The sequence below is a fragment of the Lampris incognitus genome, chromosome 10 (assembly GCF_029633865.1).
Source record: "Lampris incognitus isolate fLamInc1 chromosome 10, fLamInc1.hap2, whole genome shotgun sequence".
Classification (NCBI taxonomy): Eukaryota; Metazoa; Chordata; class Actinopteri; order Lampriformes; family Lampridae; genus Lampris; species Lampris incognitus.
Genome location: NC_079220.1, coordinates 29,254,720 through 29,278,076, shown reverse-complemented (window position 1 = coordinate 29,278,076; position 23,357 = coordinate 29,254,720). Strand labels below are relative to the sequence as shown.

The 23,357-nt window shown below is 44.7% G+C and overlaps 2 protein-coding genes across 2 annotated transcripts in view; both read right to left on the bottom strand.

The window, feature by feature from the left end:
* Positions 1 to 1,587, bottom strand: part of kcnh4a (potassium voltage-gated channel, subfamily H (eag-related), member 4a) — a 54,272-nt gene extending 52,685 nt beyond the window's left edge. The window contains exon 1 of the mRNA XM_056288384.1: positions 1,512 to 1,587. Coding sequence (XP_056144359.1) covers positions 1,512 to 1,587 — 76 coding nt within the window. The remainder of the gene's footprint in view (positions 1 to 1,511) is intronic.
* Positions 1,588 to 19,243: 17,656 nt separating this feature from the next.
* The window catches only part of plcl5 (phospholipase C like 5), a 144,041-nt gene continuing 139,927 nt past the window's right edge, over positions 19,244 to 23,357 (bottom strand). Inside the window, exon 6 of the mRNA XM_056288383.1 lies at positions 19,244 to 19,660. Coding sequence (XP_056144358.1) covers positions 19,244 to 19,660 — 417 coding nt within the window. The remainder of the gene's footprint in view (positions 19,661 to 23,357) is intronic.

The window sequence follows — 23,357 nt, the reverse complement described above, 5'->3', positions numbered from 1 at the left end:
AGCCGAGAACGAGTGACTAATGATGTGGTTGAAACAACGATGTAGTGATGAGTGGAAGGAGGACCGGGGTATATGTACTGTTGAGTGGATGGAGGACCAGGGTATATGTACTGTTGAGTGGTACTGTTGAGTGGCTGGAGGACTGGGGTATATGTACTGTTGAGTGGATGGAGGACTGGGGTATATGTACTGTTGAGTGGATGGAGGACTGGGGTATATGTACTGTTGAGTGGATGGAGGACCGGGGTGTATGTACTGTTGAGTCGCTGGAGGACCGGGTTATATGTACTGTTGAGTGGGTGGAGGGCTGGGGTGTATGTACTGTTGAGTGGCTGGAGGACCGGGCTATATGTGCTGTTGAGTGGATGAGTTGATGAAAGAAAGGAGTGCAGGCTGGGCGGTGAGGTCAATGAGCCATGAATCAGGGTGGAGCTGGAGAGCGCCAGGGGAGGAAGCCACGCACGCACGCACGCACGCACGCACGCACGCACGCACGCACGCACGCACGCACGCACGCACGCACGCACGCACGCGTGCGCACGCACACACACACACACACACACACACACACACACACACACACACACACGGGGGAAAACAGGAGACACCGGGTAAAAAGGGATACTCAAGGAAAACACAAGGAGACCCGGCCGGGGCTGGGTCAGTTTCTATAGGTGGAGGATGGGGTCATTTTCCCCACATTGTAATATTCCATGATGTGAAAAGGAATACAACTACTCAGACATGTAAGAATCAAATAGAGATAGAGGCAATAAAAAGAAAGATAAATTAAAAAGAAGGCAAGAAAGAATGATTTTGAAAAAAAAAAACAACATTGCCAAACAAGTGGCTCTTCAGGGCCTCCTTGCCCAGTCCCTCCCCATCTCTGATCTGCAGCTCAAGGCTGCAGATACTGTACAATGTATTTCTTTATGGTTGTGCTTTTCACAGCCTCTGATCAGAACCCAACGTTTAGTTATGGAAAAAGACTTAAGATGTGTCCAAGATTTACGCTGGCCAATGTGATTTTAAGAGCAAAGCTGTTTTTTATCATTATCCTTCAATTTAATTGAATTTATTCGTTTATTGCATTTTGCTTATTTTAATTAAAGGCATGTTAAAGTGCCACAGCCATCTCCGGCCCTTGCACTAGTTAGAGCGTTAAAGACGTTCTGTGTGTGTTTCATTAGACTGGCCTAGTTAACTGGCAACCTCATTATAGGTGATGATGAAAATTAAGTCTAAAATGACCCTGGAGGGGTTTCAACAGTGTACCAATAAATGAAACATTACGACATAACATTAAAATGTATTTAACTTATGAACTGACTGTTCTTTTATTGTACCCTCAGTTGTGTTACATCCTAATCCATTTTGCCTCCAAGTTTGTTTGTAAAAGCCCAATAGGGAATAGGGGAACATAATGGGAAACACACGTATCATGGTGAAAGCATGCAAGTTTGAGGTGGTGTAGTTGAGTAGAAGGTGTAGGTTGCAGGCACAACACTTACGGGTGCCATCAAAGTGGTTGGCAATGGTGTCCAAGAAGGTGTTCTGTGGGGCGAGGAGACCCTTCATCACAGGCATGTTGTCCTCAGGTGACACTGTACACGCTCAGATGGCGATTCCAGTATGTCCACAACATGTGCATCCAGGAGGACCCACACCAGAACACCTTGCTTCTCCTGGCATGGATCTCCAGAACCTCTGCAGGTTTTCTGACGTGCTTGGCAAGAGACGGCTTCTACTTCACTTTTTCACTTTTTTCCACACGTGAGAGTCTTCTATCACCTCCTCTTTGCTCCTATGGGAGAGCGTACTTACCCAGCCGAATCTGAGAGGAGTCACGTCTGAAAGGGGGTAAAGAGCTTCTTTTCTTTCAGTGCAGAGTCAGGAGCTCTCAGCGCTCGCCGCGATGTGAATGAGGTCTCAGCTTCTCCTCCGTCAGTCTTTCTCTCCGCCCACGCAAACCATTCTGCCATCAGAGCCCCCATGGCAATGCTCTCTCTCTCGCTCTCGCTCTCCCCCTCCTCCTCTCCACACTGAGAGATTGTATTAATAATCACATTCTCCGTCTTCCTCTCTCGCTTGTTCACTCACTAACCAATATGAAGCTTTCCCTGACTTCATCTCTCTCTCTCTCTCTCTCTCTCTCTCTCTCTCTCTCTCTCTCTCTCTCTCTCTCTCTCACACACACACACACCACCTCCGGGGGACATAAACGTTAACTTTACAGTGTCTGTTTGGAATAAGTAAAAGAAAAAAAAAGATCACTTTGATTTTGGAATAAAACCATGTTTTTAAAGAAACCTTGCTTTTGTTTTGTTTTTTCCGCCTAGGCAAAATGTTTAATTGAACGAGTAACTAAAGGCCTGCTTGAGCTGCTGCTATGTGTCTGTAAAGTAGTTGAAGTGAGATTCCAACCGTTATTTTGAAAAGATTTTAAGGAAAAATTACAGAAGCTGAGACTGCTCTCACCCTCATAATATGTTTATTGCACCAAAGGTTCTTATCTATCTACAGTGCATCCAGAAAGTATTCATACCCCTTCACTTTCCCCACATTTTGTTACGTTACAGCCTTATTCCAAAATGGATTAAATTCCTTTTTTTCCCTCATCAATCTACATACAATACCCCATAATGACAAAGCGAAAAATGTTTTGTAGAAATTTTTGCAAATTTATTAAAAATAAAAAACTGAAATATTGCATGTACATTAGTATTCACACCCTTTACTCAGTACTTGGTTGAGGCACCCTTGGCAGCGATTACAGCCTCAAGTCTTCTTGGGTATGAAGCTACAAGCTTGGCACACCTACAGTGCTGCTTGAAAGTTTGTGAACCCTCCAGACATGGTCACTGTTTTTGTAAAAAACATTAAAATAAGCTTATTACACATACATCCAAATCCCAATTTGTAAAGCACACCTTCCAAATAATGGACACACGCACAAAAATAGATATATTTTCATTATTTAATTCAACAAAGGTGGTTTATTTCACAAAAACTGAAAATTTAACATGTGCAAAAGTATGTGAACCCTTGTATTAGTAGCTTGTGGCTCCTCCTTTTGCAGCCATTACTTCAACCAAACGTCTTCTGTAACCACTAACCAGTCTCTCGCATCTGCTTATGGGGATTTTTGCCCACTCCTCCTTGCAGAACTCAGCCAGTTGAGAGGGGTTGGAGGGACATCTGGTATGTACCAACTTCTTCAGGTCTCGCCACAACATTTCAATTGGATTAAGATCCGGACTTTGACTGGGCCTATCCAGAGTACGAATCCTCTTTCTCTGAAGCCATTCCTTTGTAGTTTTGCTGGAATGCTTTGGGTAATTGTCTTGTTGCATAATCCATTTTCGTCCCAGCTTCAACTCCCTGACTGATGGCAGGAGATTCTGGTCAAGAATTTGTTGATATGCCGGAGAATTCATGGTTCCTTGGATAATATGGAGTCGTCCAGGTCCAGAAGCAGAAAAGCAGCCCCAGACCTTCACATTTCCACCACCATGCTTCACTGTTGGGAGGAGGTTCTTTTCTTCATATGCAGTGTTGGCTTTTCTCCAAACATGTTGGTTTTGATTGTGACCAAATAATTCTATTTTGGACTCGTCTGTTCAGAGAATGGACTTCCAGAAGGTCTCTGGTTTGTCCAAGTGCTCTCTGGCAAAGTTGAAATGGGCAGCTTTGTTCTTTTTTGAGAGCAGAGGCTTCCTTCTAGCAACCCTCCCATGAATGTCATGGCTATTCAATTTTCGTCTGATTGCAGACGCATGCACATTTGTCCCAGATGCTACCAGAGAGGTCTGCAACTCTCTAGAGGTGATGTGTGAGTTGGCCTTTACCTGATTTATTATTTTTCTGGTGCTTCTGGGTGATAGTTTTGATGGGCGTCCACTTCTAGGCAGAGTTGCTGTCATGTTGAAGGCCCTCCATTTGTAAATTATTTGTCTTACAGTGGATGGATGGAGCTGGAATCTTTTGGAGATGGTCTTATATCCCTCCCCAGACTGATGGGCTATCACTACCCTCTTCCTCATGTCCTCGGATATCTCCTTTGCTCTCGGCATTGTTGATTTGTATGGGACCACAGTGGTTTGGTTGGTTTCCTCTCTCTTTTAATTAGTGCAGGCCAAACCCTTTCCCAAGGATGTCTCATTTCATTGGTCTGCTTAAATGATTAATTAAGCACCCAAATGTGTTTCACCCGAGTCTGTTACCTGCTTGATTTAAGCAATGCAGCTGGGGGTTCACTTACTTTTGCACATACACTAATTCCATGTTTCATGTAGTTTTTGGGCTACTTAAACAAGTCCCACTAAACAAGTACCTGCAACTGATAAACATATATCTGACATTTCATACATAAAAACTGGTGATGATAGAATAAGAAAATCATGGTAAAACAACAGAAAACTCTAAACCGCTCAAGGGGTTCACATACATTCAAGCAGCACTGTATATTTGGGGTATTTCTCCCATTCTTCTCTGTAGATCCTCTCGAGTTCTGTAAGGTTAGATGGGGAGCGTCGCTGCACAGCTATTTTCATGTCTTTCCAGAGATGTTCAATGGGGTTCAAATCTGGGCTCTGGCTGGGCCACTCAAGGACATTCACAGACTTGTCCCGAAGCCACTCCTTCGTTGTCTTGGCTGTGTGCTTAGGGTCGTTGTTGTGTTGAAAGGTAAACCTTCGCCCCAGTCTGAGGTCCTGAGCGCTCTGGAGGAGGTTTTCATCAAAGATCTCTCTGTACTTTGCTCCATTCATCTTTCCCTCGATCCTGACTAGTCTCCCAGTTCCTGCCGCTGAAAAACATCCCCACAGCATGATGCTGCCACCACCATGCTTCACTGTAGGGATGTATTAGCAAGGTGATGAGAGGTGCCTGGTTTCCTCCAGACGTGACGTTTGGCATTCAGGCCAAAGAGTTCAATCTTGGTTTCATCAGACCAGAGAATCTTGTTTCTCATGGTCTGAGAGTCCTTTAGGTGCTTTCTGGCAAACTCCAAGCGGGCTGTCATGTGCCTTTTACTGAGCAGAGGCTTCTGTCTGGCCACTCTACCATAAAGGCCTGACTGGTGGAGTGCTGCAGAGATGGTTGTCCTTCTGGAAGGTTCTCCCATCTCCACAGAGGAACGCTGGAGCTCTGTCAGAGTGACCATCGGGTTCTTGGTTACCTCCCTGACCAAGGCTCTTCTCCCCCGATTGCTCAGTTTGGTTGGGCGGCCAGCTCTAGGAAGAGTCCTGGTGGATCCAAACTTCTTCCATTTACGAATGATGAAGACCACTGTGCTCTTCGGGACCTTCAAAGCTGTAGAAATTTTTTTGTACCCTTCCCCAGATCTGTGCCTCGATACAATCCTGTCTCGGAGGTCCAGAGACAATTCCTCTGACTTCATGGCTTGGTTTCTGCTCTGACATGCACTGTCAACATTGGGACCTTATATAGACAGGTGTGTGTCTTTCCAAATCATGTCCAATCAATTGAATTTACTACGGGTGGACTCCAATCAAGATGTAGAAACATCTCAAGGATGATCAGTGGAAACAGGATGAACCTGAGCTCAATTTTGAGTGTCATAACAAAGGGTGTGAATACTTATGTACATGCAATATTTCCGTTTTTTTATTTTTGATAAAGTTGCAAAAGTTCTACAAAACCTTTTTCACTTTGTCATTATGGGATATTGTGTGTAGATTGATGAGAAAAAAAGGAATTTAATCCATTTTGGAATAAGGCTGTAACATAATAAAATGGGGGGAAAGTGAAGGGTGTGTGAATACTTTCCAGATGCACTGTATCTATATCTATCTATCTATCTATCTATGTGTGTGTGTGTGTGTGTGTGTGTGTGTGTTTGTGTGTGTGTGTAGTTATATACAACTTTGCACAGTTTTTCATGGCGTGAGAAGCTTGCTAAGTTTGGTAAGATGAATTTCCTCAAACATCAAATCCAGCACAGAAAAACAAGTTTTTCAGCCACATACAGTCTGAACGAGGCCCAGCGTCGACACAGGGTATGGTATCGTTCTCTGACAGGCAGGGGCTTGGTGATGGCGGTCTTCGACTGAGCCCTCCAGCCCCTTCCTCCATCCTCTTCTGCATGGTGAGAATGCTCTGGCTGGTCCCTGCAGCCCTGCAGGAACGATTGGAGGTGGCTCTGGATGTGGCGCTCTTCTCTTCTCCGTTTGCCCAGGGGGAGGATGCCGGTGGCGGTGTCCCCGGCCAGGGGCCTTGCCAGAGACACTAAGCAGCAGATAAAGGTGACAGGAATTTGAGAGTTGTCTACAGCAGTGAGACACGCTGTTAGCGTGTCAGGCCACATGAGACAAAAACAACATCAGCAGCAGGACCTGCAGTTTCTGTGGGTGCAATGTGAACAGTACACAGCCAAGTCGAATGAGAAATGAGAAAGAGAGAGTTTGTCAATGATCATGAGAGTAAACCTAGATATCTATCATTTTAAAAGTAAGACATATCCTCTTAGCACGAGAAGAGAAGACTCTTCTAGTGACGACTATTCTCGTGCTTTTCAAAAGCTGTATGACTGAAATTTTTTGTCACTCCATAAAAGGTGCTGCTTTTATCCGCGAGATTGGGATTTTCACAGCACATTTTGCACCACGGTGGTGCAGTGGTTAGTGCTGTCGCCTCACAGCAAGAAGGTCAAGTCAAGTCAAGTCAATTTTATTTGTATAGCTCAATATCAGAAATTACAAATTTGCCTCAAGGGGCTTTACAGCAACACAACATCCTGTCCTTAGACCCTCGCATCAGATAAAGAACAACTCCCTAAAAAAAAACCTTTAACAGGGAGAAAAAATAGGAAGAAACCTCAGGGTCCTCGGTTTGAGCCCCGGGGTAGTCCAACCTTGGGGGTTGTCCTGGGTTGTCCACTGTGTGGAGTTTGCATGTTCTCCTCGTGTCTGCATGGGTTTCCTGCAGGTGCTCCGGTTTCCTCCCACAGCCCAAAAACATGCAAGTCAGGTGAATCGCCTGTATTAAATTGTCCCCAGATGTGAATGTGTGCAACTTGACTACTGTAACGGTGTCTTTGCAGGTCTTAAAAAATCGATCAAACAGCTGCAGCAGATTCAGAACATTGCTGCTTGAGTTCTTATGAAGACCAAAATAGTGGATCACATCACTCCAGTTCTGAGGTCTTTAGACTAGCTTCCTGTCCATCAAAGAATTGGTTGTAAAACTCTGCTCTTGGCTTATAAAGCACTGAATGGTTTAGGGCCAAAATACATTTCTGATCTTCTGCTACACTGTGAACCATCCAGACCTCTCAGATCATCTGGGACATGTCTGCTTTCTGTCCCCTGAGTCAAAACTAAACATGGAGAGGCAGCTTTCAGTTTTTATGCACCACATATCTGGAACAAACTCCCGGAAAACTGCAGGTCTGCTGCAACTCTGTTCTTTTAAATCTAGTCTGAGGACTTTCCTGTTTGCTGCTGCCTTTTATTAATTAAAACTTGAAGCCTTCAGATTTTCATCTTACACTGCACTGTAACTTTTACTCTTATTTTTAAACGTCCTTTTATTGACTTATGTTGTTTTTCTTAATGCCTTCTATGTTCTGCATAAAGCACTTTGAATTGCCTTGATGCTAAAATGTGCTATACAAATAAATCTGCCTGTCTTAAATCTTTGCTCCCATGTTGGAAACAGATGAAGATGCAGGAGACTTTTTACATGTATTAAGTATGTTTAAGGAACATTTTTGCTGTACTAAAGGGAGACAATAGTATTCAGGGAGGAAAGTCTTAATTTATGGATCCAGAAGTGATTGTTTTGATCATCTGAAATGTAAATCTGATGTTTGTAGGTATTATAATTGTAAAGATGGAACGGGGCCTCCGAGCAATGCTTTGGCTGTGGCCATGTTTTCACCAGCGCTGGTTGTCACCTTTTTTTTTTTTCCAGGAAAAAATTATTTTCTTCTGTAATTATCTATTGCAAGGGCTGTTCTAAACATGGATGAAAGATCTAGAAACTTTTTACAGAGGAATAAGGACTTCCGCTGTGGGAAGATGGCGGCACAAACTTATGTTTGAGGCGGCCTCACTCAGTATTGTCTGCATGTCTGCATCTGTTTGTCTTCGTTTGATGGCTGGGAGAGCTGGCGCTGGATCAGTTGAGAGAGCTTGGTCTGCTGCATCCTGTGGGCCCAGGGACCCAGACCCTGCCTGGAGCTGTGCCCGAAGAGGAGACACCTAGGGCGGTCTGACAGGACGTGGAAGCGGAGCAGGCTAAGCTAACTGCTAGCCCATGCAGACCAGCAGGTTCGATAACACCGAGGGTGGTCTGGCAGCGGCCTCACCTAGTGTTGACTGTGTTTTTGGTGTCGTCGTGTGGAGTGCAGGGAGATGTGTCGAAGGTATCTGGCTGGGAGAACTGGTGTTGAAATGGCTGGAGAAGCCTGGTCTGCTGCATCTGGTGGGCTCAGGGACCATGGCCCTGCCTGCCTAGAGCTCCTCAGGCGGTCTGAGAGGATGTGGAAGCGGGGCAGGCTAAGCTAACTGCTAGCCCATGCAGACCGGCAGTTCCAACAGTCGTCCTATATTTGTTCTCTGAGACAGTGATTTTTTTTTTTTTGTAGTTTGGATATATGTGTTCCTTGTCATTTTTGGATATGCGTTTTTGTCTTTGTGTTGCACTGCTTTGGGCTGGGAGAAACGATATTTCATTTCATTTCCTGTACTTGCATACAGGAAATGAAATGACAAATAAAGTGATTGCTGATTCATAATCACTGTGCTTAAAATAGTGTCATTAATTGTATAGCCACAAATATTGTAAGGTTATCTAGCCATTCAATTAATTTCTCTTTAAATCTCATATAAACACATTTAGTCTGCTTACACAATGCAAACCTAACCGATAGACCATATGAAAAAAAAACCCAACAAAAACAAAAACAAATATAAACCCAACAGTATCTGTTGTTCACACATGTAAGACAGTGCAGGCATGGTGCATGTTCTGCCTGTACAGACATCCATGATGGGAGCTGAAGGTGGAAACAGATCCAGCAGAGATGTCTGAGGATGAAGGACTCAAAACAGCATTCAGACATAAAACACATTCACATTAATGAGGCGACCATTTGCATAGCCCCACACTAAACGCCATTTACTCTGTAAAGCTCTTTGTCAAGTAGTTATGATGGTCATTAAAAGCCAAAGTAGAGAGGACAGAGGACTGTAGACTGTCAGATAAGCGGACTTACTCTGGTAGTCACGTCCATATTGGCAGCAGTGGGAATCCTGACAGAAAGCCTCTTCATCCTCCTGTGTGTGGGGAGTCCTCTGTTGTCTTTAACTGCTACAAAGAAGAGACCTGGTATGTTTTATATTCTCCCAGGGTCATCCATGACTGCCAGCCACTGTATGGATGTCACGGAGGTGACCGTACACGTTACATAAAGCTCACAATTCTTTGGTTTCTGCTCACCGCTCATTTGAGGGCTTCACATCTGGTTTGTTTTTCTCCAATTACTCGTCTGTGGCAGATCATCTCCAAGGGTGCTTCTCTGGACCTGTTACCAACTACTAGCATGTCATGGCTGGGATGCCATGGATTTATCAAGATATACCACTATAATGAGGGGTACAGGGGAGACAAATGCGCCATATCAGCTCTCATTCAAGTCATAAGGTTTAATGGGTTTTAGTTTAGTTTAGTTTATTGTTTATTTGACAGGGACAACGCACAATTCTACAATTGCGCCAGAGTTAGCCGGCAGCTAATTTGCATCTGCAGTCCCTTGGCATGCAAACAAACAGCAATTAATACAGAAGTAAAAACATAACAATACATAGGAAAACTATTGAACAGGCAGACAAAGAACAATCAAGACAAAATAAAAACATGACAATACATCAGAATACCAATTTCAAAGGTTATAAGTACAATCTGATCCATTTAAAACAGTGGATATAAATAGCAATCTGGCCTATATGACAACAACATAATGAATATGGATTTAATCTATTCAGCAACAATAAATATAAATAGTAAACTGACCTGAAACATCAATAACAATCTGACCTAAACTATGACAACAGCTATAAAAATCAATATGGCCTATTCAATGGCTAGAAATATAAATTACACACAGTCTACGGTCATGTTGCATCAGGGCTGGTTCCAGCCAGAACCCTAGGCTGCTTCTGACTAAGAAAAACATAGTAACTACTCTGAATAAAAAGTGAAACAAAATCCCTAAGTGAAATCTAAAATATGTGCAAAATATTAAAGCAAGGACATTTATTTGTGATTACACGTTTGTGCTGATTTTAACCAAAGCTTAAGATGCTTTTTAAACACCGCCATGCTGGCTGACTCTCTGGCATGAGGGGGAAGGGAATTCCCCTTTTCCACCACTTTTACTGAAAATGCTGATTGACCAAAAGTAGTCTTCCTAAACTGTGGTACCCAATCTACCCTTGACGGTGCTTTGGTCCTGACCCTTATAGTTCTGTCAATGTTGGGAGAGGCCAGGCATGCTCTCGGGGGGTTGCGAGTCCATGAATAATCTTGAACATCAGGCATACATGTGAATAAAACAAAAAATTATCAAAATTAATAAAGTTATATTTTTTCAGGATATGAAAGTGGTGATAATTCCCTTGGTTTTTTTATCCAATATTTTTAAAATCTGTTTATATAGAGAATATACTGGCTTGAGGGTGGTCACACCTGCTTGGGACCAAGTGGTCATACAATACGACAAATGAGGGAAAATCATGGCATGTAGAAAAAGATTTGCGGCAGATGAAGGAAAACATTTGATGCCTGATGCTCTTAAAATTATTCAAATTGAACTTAACGTTCCTGGTTACCTTACTGACATGTTTTTTAAAAGACAAGTGCTTGTCCATTATGATCAGTGATTAAAGTGGGCCGGAGCTACCCGGATCCCGACACTTCCCCTCCTCCCCCAAGTCAACCGGAGCTGAGATCCGGCACTCTGTAGACAGGAGTAATTTCAACCTTTTTGTCACAGTTGCTCCATGCGCACTACATCATATCTCACCAGTTTTTGTAAAGGCTTGGATCCCTTATCATAGCTGAGTTTTTGTTTGTGTTTTAGGCTCCTTATGTGAGCACGGACCTCTGCCTCGCAGTTTTTAGTGTCCAGCTTTGGAAGTCTAGTGCGCAACTTCCGTCCCATAAGGATCTCAGCCGGAGAATAGCCACTTTCGAGAGGTGATGATCTGTAAGCTAAGAGGGCCAGGTATGGATCTGTATCACTTTGTGTACACTTCTTCAGGAGTTTTTTTTATGATCTGGACATCCCTTTTCACCCTTCCCATTTGCTTGCGGGTACAGCGTACTGCAAGTTGTGTGGCTAAAACCATAATGTTTTGCAAACTGCTTAAATTCATGACAAGAAAACTGTGGGCCGTTGTCTGTAACATGTCAATGCCCCGTCTGGATAGTTAAGTAAAATTTTGTTTCACCCAGTATTCTTTGTCGTATACTTCCTGTTTTATTTTGATACTCACCTCTTGTCTCGTTTCAGGTCCTTTACTTCCTGTCCTCATGTGTCTCCCTCCTGTGTGATTACCTGCCCTGCCCTAATGTGTTGCACCTGTGTCTCATTGTCTCCCCTCCTTCAGTGTATATAGTCTTAGTATTCCCTTCCTTCTGTGCCAGTTCGTCTTGTTCCTTGTAACAGCGTTCCAGCATTTTTTTCCCTTGTGTGAGTTTCTTTAGCCCTATAGTTTCCTGACCTTTTTTTTGCCTTTTCGACCCTGCCTTTCGCCTGCCGATTTGGACACTGTTGCCTTGTTATCTGATCACCTGTGTACCGACCTCTTTCTGACTAAAAGGACTGATTTTTGTGAACTGAGTCTGCGTTTTGAGTCCAAGCCTGTGGTTCAGTACTGACATAACCACCTCTTGAGGAATGCCGTGTCTAGAAAAAAGTGACTTCAGATGAACTATGACACTTTGTGCTGAAGTCGTTGATAGTAGAGCTATTTCTGGGTAATTTGAGAGGTAGTCAATGGCTAACAAATATTCCTTTCCATTGCAGTAGAAGAGATCAGCCCCAACCTTCTTCCATGGTTTTGAGGGGATCTCAGACAGAATCATTGGCTTGCTTGTAATGAAACTGAAGGCATGTGACACAGTTGCCAACCACTGCGTCTATGTCTTCATTCATGTTTGGCCAATAGATAACCGCTCGTGCCCTGCATTTACATTTCTCTGCCCCTAGATGCCGCTCGTGCTCCCTGGTCAGCATCTCTTTACACATTGAGGTAGGAATCATAATCCTATTGCCTTTGAGTATAACACCATCCACCAATGAGAGCTCAGACCTGAGTAAGTGATACTGCTTGCATGAGCCCCTGTGCCAGCCATGCTCCATGTATTCCATTACTTTGGAGAGAATTGGGTCTTTGGAAGTCTCCTCTGCTATTTTCCTGAGCTGTTGATCAGAAGCAGGGAGTGTATCCTTCACCATGTGAACATGCAGAGCAACATCCACCTCAGTGCTGCTACAGCACACCTGAGACACGACTAGAGTAGCACGAGAGAGCGCATCAGCAATCAACAAACGAGGCTCTGGCACATAGGTAAGGACAGCATCATACCTTTGTAGCTTCATCATCAATCGCTGGATGCGAGGGGACATGTCATTGAAGCTTTTTCGGGCAATGGCTATCAAGGGCTTATGGTCTGTCTCAAGAATTACTTTAGCAAGTCCATATATGTATCCATGAAATGTCTCACAGCCAAAAACCAGTCCAAGGCACTCTTTTTCAATTTGTGCATAACGACACTCCGCCTTTGTCACAGAGCGTGATGCATAAGCAATCGGCTTCCAGGAACCTTCACCCTGTTGCAACAATACAGCACCAATGCCGTCTTTCGATGCATCAGTTGACACTTTAGTTTGCCAGTCATCTTGGAAAAAATTTCAGCACAGGCTCCTGAGCTAAAACGAGAGATCCCTCCTCTGTTGCTCTCCCTGAGGTTTCTTCCTATTTTTTCTCCCTGTTAAAGGGTTGTTTTAGGGAGTTCCTTATCCGATGAGAGGGTCTAAGGACAAGATGTTGTGTTGCTGTTAAGCCCACTGAGGCAAATTTGTAATTTGTGATATTGGGCTATACAAATAAAATTGATTTGATTTAAAACACCTTTAATGTCCCCCCATTCTGCGTTATGGGAAGCTGTCCACTCAACGCCAGTCTTGGCCTGAAGGAGCTTTCGCAAGTGTGCTGTTCTGCCTGCTAAGTTAGGGATAAACTTCCCAAGATAGTTTACCATTGCAAGAATCGGCTGAAGGCCTTTTTTGTCATTTGGTGTTGGCATGGCTTTGATTGCCTTAACTTTTGACTCATCAGGCTGAACACCACTTGAAGATAACTTATCCCCAAGAAATGTCAGTTCCCTCACACCAAACTGACACTTTTGCCTATTGAGTTTAAGACCATGTTGCTGTACTCATTGCAGCAACTGTTCAAGTCTCTGATTGTGCTCCTGTATTGTAGAGCCCCAAACCACCAAATCATCCACATAGACTCGGACCACCTCCAAGCCCTCGATGATGTGCTCCATTGCCTTATGGAACAATTCTGGAGCCAAACTAATCCCAAAGGGTAGTCTCTGGAAGGAGTATCTCCCAAAATGTGTATTGAATGTACAAAGTTTTGCACTTTGCTCATCCAGTTTCACTTGCCAGAAACCATTTGATGCATCCAGTGTAGAGAAGTAATGAGCACCAGCCATTTCACTGGTTATTTCTTAACGTTTTGGAATTTGGAAATGTTCCCGTTTGATGCGGGCATTAAGGTCTTTTGGGTACATGCATATACACAGCTCACCATTATTTTTTCTCATGCACACCATTGAATTGACCCAGTCAGTTGGCTCATCGGTTTTCTTTATCACCCCCAAAGCGATTATTCTTTCCAACTCCTTTTTGAGGCCGTCACGTAGGGGAACAGGAACCCGTCTTGGGGCATGAACCACAGGTCGTGCATTATCAGTGAGTGTAATTGAGTGAACAAATGGCAAGGTACCGAATTCAGTAAAGACATTGTCATATTGGCTAACAATCTCCTCAGAAATACCGCTTGGGTCCATTAGAGCATACACGCGTTTAACCAGTCCCAGGTCCTCGCATGCTTTGTCTCCGAGCAATGAATCATGACCCTCTGGAACAATAATAAATGGGAGTGATTTGCATTTGTCTTTCACCTTGACAGTGAGTTTGCAGGTGGCATGTGTTTGAATGGCCTGTCCATTGTATGCGTTCAAAGCAATTTCAGTCTTTGCTACAGTGGGTCTCCAGCCCAAACTATCAAAGTCCACAATGTTAATCAAATTGGCTTCACCACCCATGTCCAGTTTTAAGAAGAGAGGAGCACCATTTACTTCCAAAGATGCCACCCAGTTATCACCTGTCACTGCATTAACTATTGCCGTATTCAACTCAGTTGTCACTGTGCCAACAAAAAACTCAGAACAATCAGCTTCTTCCACAACATTAATACTGCGCCTCGCCGTCTTTCCTTTTGCAACATACATCCTTGCAAAATGACTTTGCCCGTTGCATTTCAGACATATTTTGCCATAAACTGGACACTGTCGAGCCTGATGACGTGTGCCACATCTACTGCAATCAAAGAGCTTTTCGCTCCGCTGAAAATGTGTTCTCGGGACGCTCTCTTGTCTATTTATTAATCACATCAACAGAGGCGCTTCCCATATCCAAGGACGACTGAAGAGTGTTTGTGCTGAATGTTTTCATGTGAAACTGGGCTAATTCGCTTGTCTTGACATATCCGAATTGCACCATCCAAAGTGGGCTCAACCTCCCTCAACAAGCGCTCTCTGATTTATTTATTTATTTATTTTTGTCGTTTATTCCAAAAACAATTTGATCCCTTGTCATAGATGAAGTCAGATCAGCAAAATTGCACGTTTGCGCTTTCAATTTTAAATCGGTTACGAGCACGTCGAACTTCTCCCCCTGCTGCTGCACACGGCAACGGAACACATAGCCTTCATAAATCTCGTTCTTTTTTGGCAAACAGTGGGCATCAAACTGCCGCAACACCACATCATAACTGCTCCTGTCGTCCTCTGAAGCAAATATGAACGTGTTGTACACATCGATGGCTTGTGGACCCGCAATCGTAAGTAAAGGAGCAATCTTACGTTCATCTGCCTTGTCGTGGGCCCCAACGGCGGACGAGTATAGCGTGAACCGCTGTCTAAACGTTCTCCAACTCCTCCAACCTCCTTCCAACTGCAACCCTTCAGGTGGTTTTAAACAAGCCATTGTTGTTATTGCCGTCGCCAAGACAGTTTACTCCTGGTACCATGTATTGGCTGGCTAAAATAACTATAAATGATTCAACGCAGAAGAGCCGTTTGATTCGTGCTCCACTAGGCACTGCCGTAAATCAGTTTAAGTTGACCCTCACTGTCGTAATAATGTAAACTAACCTGCGACACATCAGTGCACTTACAACGCCCATCTTTGTTACGGGTCTAGATAGATCGATGCCATCGGCTATCCACTAGTTTACCTTAGATACACATGACCCGCGCTCAGGAACATGTTACAACGTTTTGATTATACTTTGCTGCACTGAGCAACTCGTGTGTGTGTCATTCTTTATAAGATAGCTTCTGAAACATGGTGTCAGAAGTCGGAGAACTTATTTCTTATTTTACTAGCTCGCATGTTTAAGTTTGTAGGCCTGAGTAGGTCACATGTCGGAGGATTCCGATTCAGAGCGAAGTACTTCTGCTGAAGACGTTGTCACAGAGGAGCTAACGCTAGCATTACCGGAGCCTATAGCATCACATACAATGGCAGCTAACGTGAATATTCCACCACCGTCCCCGATGAGCTTCACAGGCGATTGGAGTGTCAATTGGGACATTTTTCGGCTCCACCACGCCCCCCCCCCAGTCTATGCCCTTGCACGGCGCCTTGACCCAACCAAGGTCGCCATCGACGGAGGAGTTTGCCAACATGGAGCGCCTTGGCATCGTGCGCCACTCCGACAGTCCGTGGGCCTCCCCCCCGCGTATGATCACGAAAACTAACGGCGGCTGGCGCCCATGTGGTGATTACTGCCGCCTCACCAACGCCACGGTGCCAGACCGTTACCCCGTCCCACACATCCAGGATTTCTCCGTGCACTTGGCGAGGGGTGGTAGTCATCTCCAAGGTGGACCTCGTGCGCGGATACCACCGTTGATTTTTTTTCTTTTTCTTTTTGTCGTGGTGAATTATGGGGGGGAGGGCGTGTGTAGTGACCTACTTACAATTTATTCATCATGTAGAAGAGACAGTCTCTTTAAGACAGTGGGTTCAGGGGTTAGCAGGGGGGATTGTGGGTAGACTTCAGGGCATTGTTTTGATGATAAAAAGCTGTTGACTTGAAGTTTGTGGTTGGAAATAAATGACACCACGGCTGTGAGGTCAAAAGGAGAAGTGGTGTCATCTCCTTCCTTTCATCCTCCACAGCACCATCAAAAGGGAGGTGTATCAAGGCTGTGCCAAAAGCACATCAATAACAGTCAGGCCTTCCTTTACAAGATTTAAAGTTCTTAATTTATTTTTTTTCCAGGAGGACACCAGTACAACTAGTGCTGCTTTCCAAAATTTCAGTTTGACTAGCCTAGAAAATGAATATTTGATATCCCCGTAAAACTCATTCACACATATCCTTCGTCCGGCTCTACCGGAGAGGAGGAGCTGTTGTTTCAAGTGCAATGAAGGAGAGGAGACGGGATAAACAATGAAGCCGGTTTTAATGGGCCACTTAAAGGAGCTTTTACAGAGTCCACACTCACTTCTGCAGTGAAACACTAAGTCAGGTTATTGGTTGTGTTACGGTGCTTACCCTCCAACCCAGTCCCATACAACCCAGTCGTCCTGATCTGCACCACAAATCCTGTGCTGAGTCACTGTATATGTACAACTAATGTTTATAAAAGAATTATGGCAATAGAACTAACAACAATTATCATATCAATCATTAATTTCTATGTCTGCAATTATCTTAGCAGTATGTTTCCTTTGTACGTTTTACATACATTTTACATTAACATTTGCTTTATTATTCTTTTTACTGGGGGGGGCATGTCTGACATTAGTACCGTGTCTCTGTTGACCCTCTGACCCCCCCCCCGAGAGGCGGAGTCAAACATTCCAGTTACAATTGGCCGTGGGGCTCTGCCATTCGCCCCAGGCTAGCTCCACCCCTGGGGACCAAAACACCGACGAACGTAACACCACGCACACAGCCCCTTGGGGTTGGAGACAGGAGGGTGAACCTGTAAGCTTGAGCACAGGAGTGACGACGATGGAGAAGTAATGAGCCACTCCTCAGGATTCACACACAGTGGTTGTGAGAGGCCATCTAGTGGCCGCTGCCAAGCATGGCATCAGTGCGATGGCGAAGGTCCAGAGTCGGCGTTTGTTCATCATGTTTAGCTCCACATCTCCCTGGTGTGTGCTACAGCGTCCTTCGGAGCTGGACCTCGGGGAACTGCTACTTGTGCACTTGAAAACAGCCTCCTCTTCGGAGGGAGAGAAGGGAGTGAGCGGTGTGTGTGTGTAGCATAGTGAGGTCTGAAATGGAAAGATATGCTGAGGAGAATAGGGGGCAATCCAAAGGCGATCATCTGCGGTATGAAATGCCAAAGTGATGTAAAGCCTGTACCCACAGAGCTAGTGTACATCGTGATAGAGATACGTGACTAGTACTACCCAAAGAGAGACAGGGACTTGCCTTCACGCTGCCTGGCAAGAAAGGCCAGTTGAGTTACCGGATGGTAATTATTTGCCTTTTATACATCAAGGTGAGAAGCCGAGGGCCAGAGAGGGGAAAGCAAACCTAAACCAGTTGGCTCAGATGCAAGTTCCTACAAATTCTGAAGTGTAAAGGAGAACAATAAACACGGTCTATATAGTTATCTATCCTGTTAGGAATAGTGCAAATGAAGAGTGAGATCACGTTTTTTTTTCTCCTCTTCTCTGCTTTGACCCTCTAGTTACCCTGAAACCTCAAGGGATGATTTTATCTTTTTAAAACCCAGGTGATAGTTCCTGCCACCATGCATATTCGTAAGGATATTTTATGAACCGCCTTCATTTTGGAGATTTTGGAAACAAGACCACCGCTAGACCCACCGGTGTGTGGATATTCCCTGATGCCCACGAACCAGCCCCCCAGCTATGGGTTAAATAGTGCCACTGCCGAGTGGATACCTCGGGGGAGGAATAGGCTACGGGAGTAAACCCCTACAGAAAATCAACGTCTACAGTGTTGTTGTTTTTTGTTTTTCTTGCCCTTTTGTATCTGTCTAAGTCGGAGAGTACTGCTGGCATCGTGTGTGGCAGCCCCCCTTCCCATCCACCCCTGTATGTCTGTGTTATGTTTATCTGTTGTCTTGTTTCACCCCGTTTATTGTAAAGTGACTTTGAGACTTAGAAAAACGCTATATAAGATTGATTTATTATTATTATTATTAGACGCAGCTTTGCATCAGCAGCTTTATTAGCGACACACGTTTCAACAAATCCAATTCAACCTAAATATCTAAATCACATATTCAGAAGTGAAAATGAAAGTGCATGTTAAAAGTTATTACCTTAAATGACCAATGCGATCAACAATGGTCCTTCATATTTCTGAGCTACTTCCTGGGTCAGCTTGCAGGAATGACTATCTTAACGTAGGTAGTAGTAACCGATAAACTACCCAGCCAGTGCAATTAAGAAGTCAAAAGTGATGGGAAATAATGTACACCATTTAACTGAGGCACTAGGGTTTTTTGTCCTTGTTGTTGAAAGGACAGATTTAAGGATTGTGTTCAGTTGCTTGATAAGATGCTGTTGTAAAGCTATGTTCAGGTGTGGTTCCTTGTCCAAAATCTCCAAAATGAGGCCAGTGAGTAAAATTATATGAGAACCAATATGCCTGATGGCAACAACTATGAAAATAAGACCCAGGTTGTAAAAAAAAAAAACTGAATTAGTCTTTACCACTCCCTCTCAGACTTGGGTTTCGCTTCTAATATGGGTTCTTCTCATGGTAACCATCTCTCTAGTACCCTCCTTCACTTCCTCAACCTTGCTTTCCTTCTTACTCTCTTCTTCTATGCTCTGCCTTTGCTTCTCTCCCTCTTTCTCAGTCTCTCTCTCTGTGTCTCTCCATGGGTAGTATTCTCTATGGGCACAGGCGGCGGGTCAGCAGGACCCGGCGGGATGGTCACCGATCATCTCCTTCTCAGGGATGGCATCTAAATGACCTGTCAGCTTGTGCTGCTGAATGTGGGGCTGAGGAAACGCTGGCAGTTGGGTAATGACTTGAGCCAGTGGGATGGCTGGAGGTTGAGGTTGGGGCTGTAGAGAAGTCTGGGTCAAGGTTTGGGACAGTGCCTTGGGATGGGACTGGTGCTGTGGATGGGCCGTGGCCAAGGCCGGGGCCTGGCCATGTGGTGAAAGCTTTTGCTGCGTCTGTTGTGGCTGTTGGTTGGGGTGGTGCTGGAGCTGTGGGGAAGCTGCTCCGTTCTTGCTGAGGCCGCAGGACTGAGCCGCGCAATGAATCTGACGCAGTGTGTCCAAAGCCTCACTCTTGGCGTGCTTCAGCAGGTCTGCCTGGCCCTGAAAGAGAGATAGAGAAGGGGCGGTACAAGGGAAGAGAGAGAGAGAGAGAGAGAGCGAGAGAGAGAGAGCGAGAGAGAGAGAGAGAGAGAGAGAGAGAGAGAGAGAGAGAGAGAGAGAGAAGAGAATGAAGGTGACCATCAATATGCTGCCATTCAGGTAACACATTTTTACACAACCATATCAGATGTTTAAGCAATGAAAAGCTAAACCGTCTTCTACACCATTTCAGGTTGTAGTCTATCAGATATAGATAACAGGATGTTGTTTACATTGTCTGGCAAGAGAATGCTGTTTTGTTAGTGCATTAGTTTATAATGGACACTAGAGGGCAATATGCCACCACTGCATGAGCAAGTCCCTAGGCTGTTTGTCAGCCCCTCATGCACAGCTCAGCTGATGAACAGTGTTCTCATATAGTGATAAACGTTACACTCATGCTTTCTATTTGGGTAACAGCCAAAATCAGGTATTCAGCTGTACACCGACAGCGTGTTCAACACAGACATCCCACTTTACGGTGTTGTACACTAAATCTTGGGCAGCTTCCATGGCTGCCTTCCTGCTGGAGCTAGCTGTCTGTCTAAAGACGTGGCGACAGCAGCCATGCTGTGGTATTCTCCTTTCAACAAGGAAACGTGGTCATCCTCACCAGCCGTTATTCGTCTGTAAAGGCTTGCATAATTAAGGCTGCAGACAATCTCCCGATCCAAAACCTTAAAACATTCCCTCTCCACTTGCAACTTCTCAGACCTTGACTCTTCCGTTCATTTCCTCCCAGACTCACCACAGCCACCCCCCCCACCCCCATCCCAAGTCTGTTTCCTCCAAGGGCTTCTTCTCACCATCACTGCAACCACATCCCTTTTACAAGCAAGCCGAAGCCAACAACCCACTTATCCTTGACTTCCGGTGTCTTCCCTGCCTTGTGCTGAGCTTTACTGGGAACTCGGTCTGCCCTGAAGACACTTAGGGTTCATCAGCTGTCTAAGGGGTGAACGACTGAAAGGAAAATAGCCACCAGGTGGCGACAGTGAGAGGCCCAAAAGGCACTTCCCGTGAATGCCAGTCAAATTTTAAATTCTATAATGTCTAAATAAGTTCAGTTTGACACTACTTTTAGGTCCTACATATTGTTTGTAATGGTGAGAATTGGTCCTAAAAACGGGATAGGCTAAATAATGTTCTAAAAAAAATCAACACAGCATTAGGCAATCCGTCAGCAGTGATGCATTAAAACGCTGACATTTTCAAAGGCCAGTTATAATCTGAAATCTAACAATTGATTAGAGGTGATGGTGGCAATGATAATGCATGTTGGTTGAACTGCAGACTCATTTGCCAGTTGGCATATGAATGGTTGTGTGAGGGGACCATGTGATGGACTGGTGACTTGTCCAGGGCGTCTCCCAGTGCTCCCTGTTGAGATAAACTCCAGCTCCTGCAACCCTGAACTGAATTAAGTGGATTATAGACACTCAAAAAATGACTTCTCTTTCTCAAATGCCTTTATCAAAAAAAAGGGGCCCCATACAACAGCTGCTTCTGTAGATTCACTGACCTCACAAGTTGTGCTAATAATTAATACAGCTGCCACAGCTGTGACGTCAAACATTATGCTATCACTAGGGTTGCTCACTTCTCTCATGGCAGTCAAAACAGAAATATTCCCAAAAATAATTACTTGGATATTTCTTTCTTTTTTTTTGTTGGATTTTTTCCTCTTTTTTCTCTCCAACTGTACCCGTCCAGTTACCTCACTCTTCCCAGCCGTCCCGGTCACTGCTCCACCCCCTCTGCCGATCTGGGGAGGGCTGCAGACTACCACATGCCTCCTCCGATACATGTGGAGTCGCCAGCTGCTTCTTTTCACCTGACAGTGAGGAGTTTCACCAGGGGGACGTAGCGCGTGGGAGGATCACACTATTCCCTCCAGTTCCCCCTCCCCCCCGAACAAGCGCCCCGACGGCCCAGAGGAGGCGCTAGTGCAGCAACCAGGACACATACCCACATCTGGCTTCCCACCCGCAGACACAGCCAATTGTGTCTGTAAGGACACCCAACCAAGCCGGAGGTAACACGGGGATTCGAACCAGCGATCCCTGTGTTGGTAGGCAATGGAATAGACCGCTACGCTACCCGGATGCTACTTGGACATTACTGAATATCTTATCTTACTAGATAAAATCACTGTATAGAACATTTTACAATATTTAACAACAGATTGTCTTCATTGTGAATACTCACAGAGAAGATGAACTGGACAGCTGTGTGCAGCTTTCTATTGATCTACCTTCTAACTCTCTGCCCCATCACTGACCGGCATTCATCATTTATACTCCTCGATTGATTCTTCTTCATCTTCTGAAATCAGTGGTGGCTGGTGCTAACAATGTTTGGGGGGGGGGGCGCAATTTACCTTAGCACAGGGTTCATACCTCTGATAAAATCTATAGGCTACATTGTCCTTCTTAATAACTCTGTGACTGTGTGGACATTAAAGCAGCTGTCAGGTGTGTTACGCCAAGGTAAATTGCACCCCCCCCCCCAAAAAATGTTAGCACCAGCCGCCATTGTCTGAAATCCTCTTTTCTGACTGAGTCCAAACCACTGAACCAACCATTACATTCTACGCAGTGGTCTTATTTTGGATGGTCACAAGGCACACATGGTAGCCTGATGTATTGTGGGATTTGAAAGTGTCCTACCCTGGACCAAAGGTCGCGTAGTTCCACTCCCAGGTGATACTAATACATTGTGAGTGACCTTCTACCTGAGCTTCCCCAGCATAAATAAATCATATGTTTGAAAAATACAAATTATGTAAGCCATGAGTCACCAGGCACAAACTAAGCCAGGAGGAGGCTTGTCCTATTAAAGCAGAACCAATTCACAAGGGCTTCGAAGGCGGAAGCATTCACCCCACGCAGATGGCCCAACGCAATCCACAGGGGGTCAACCCAAACAAAACCCCCAAATTTCATGACTGTACCTTTTTTCAGTACTATCTAAATCTTGTTCATGTTTATCAGTTTCTGTTTGGCACTGTAAGGACTTTTTTTAAATTTTATTTTTCATGGAGAATGGGCATTCCAGACATCTTTGGCATGTTACTCCTTTTTTTAGGTAGTACACATAGGCACAGGATGCCTAAGCATATCCATTTGGACTTTATCCAACAGATATAATCCATTCTATCTGAGCTCATCTCAATCGATATAATCCATTTCCATCTTAACGCCCACCTTTTGACCAAACTCAACTCTACCAACCCCAGAATGAGAGAGAGAGTGAACACGAGTGAGAGAGAGGGCAAGAGAGAGGGAGAGAGAGAGTGACAGAGAGCGGGGGGGGGGGGGGGCGAGAGGGAGAGAGAGAGACCCAACCACAGTGACTGATGTTAAACACAGAAACATGTTAACACAGTACAGACTGAGTGCTCCTAGCCTGGCCATAGAAACAGGCAGATGTAAGAAAACATGGCTGCCAAAAGAGGAGCGACTGTGCCAACAGTGTGGAGGAGCTGCTGTAGAGACAGAGCAGCACTTCCTCACACAGTACCCAAAATTTAAACTAATCAGGGAACAAATTTTTCCCAAAATTCAGCTTTAAACACAAAGAATTTATTAAATCAGATACCAGAAAACTACAAATTATACTGGGGGAAATGAAAGACAGTTGCATTCTGGCAGGACAG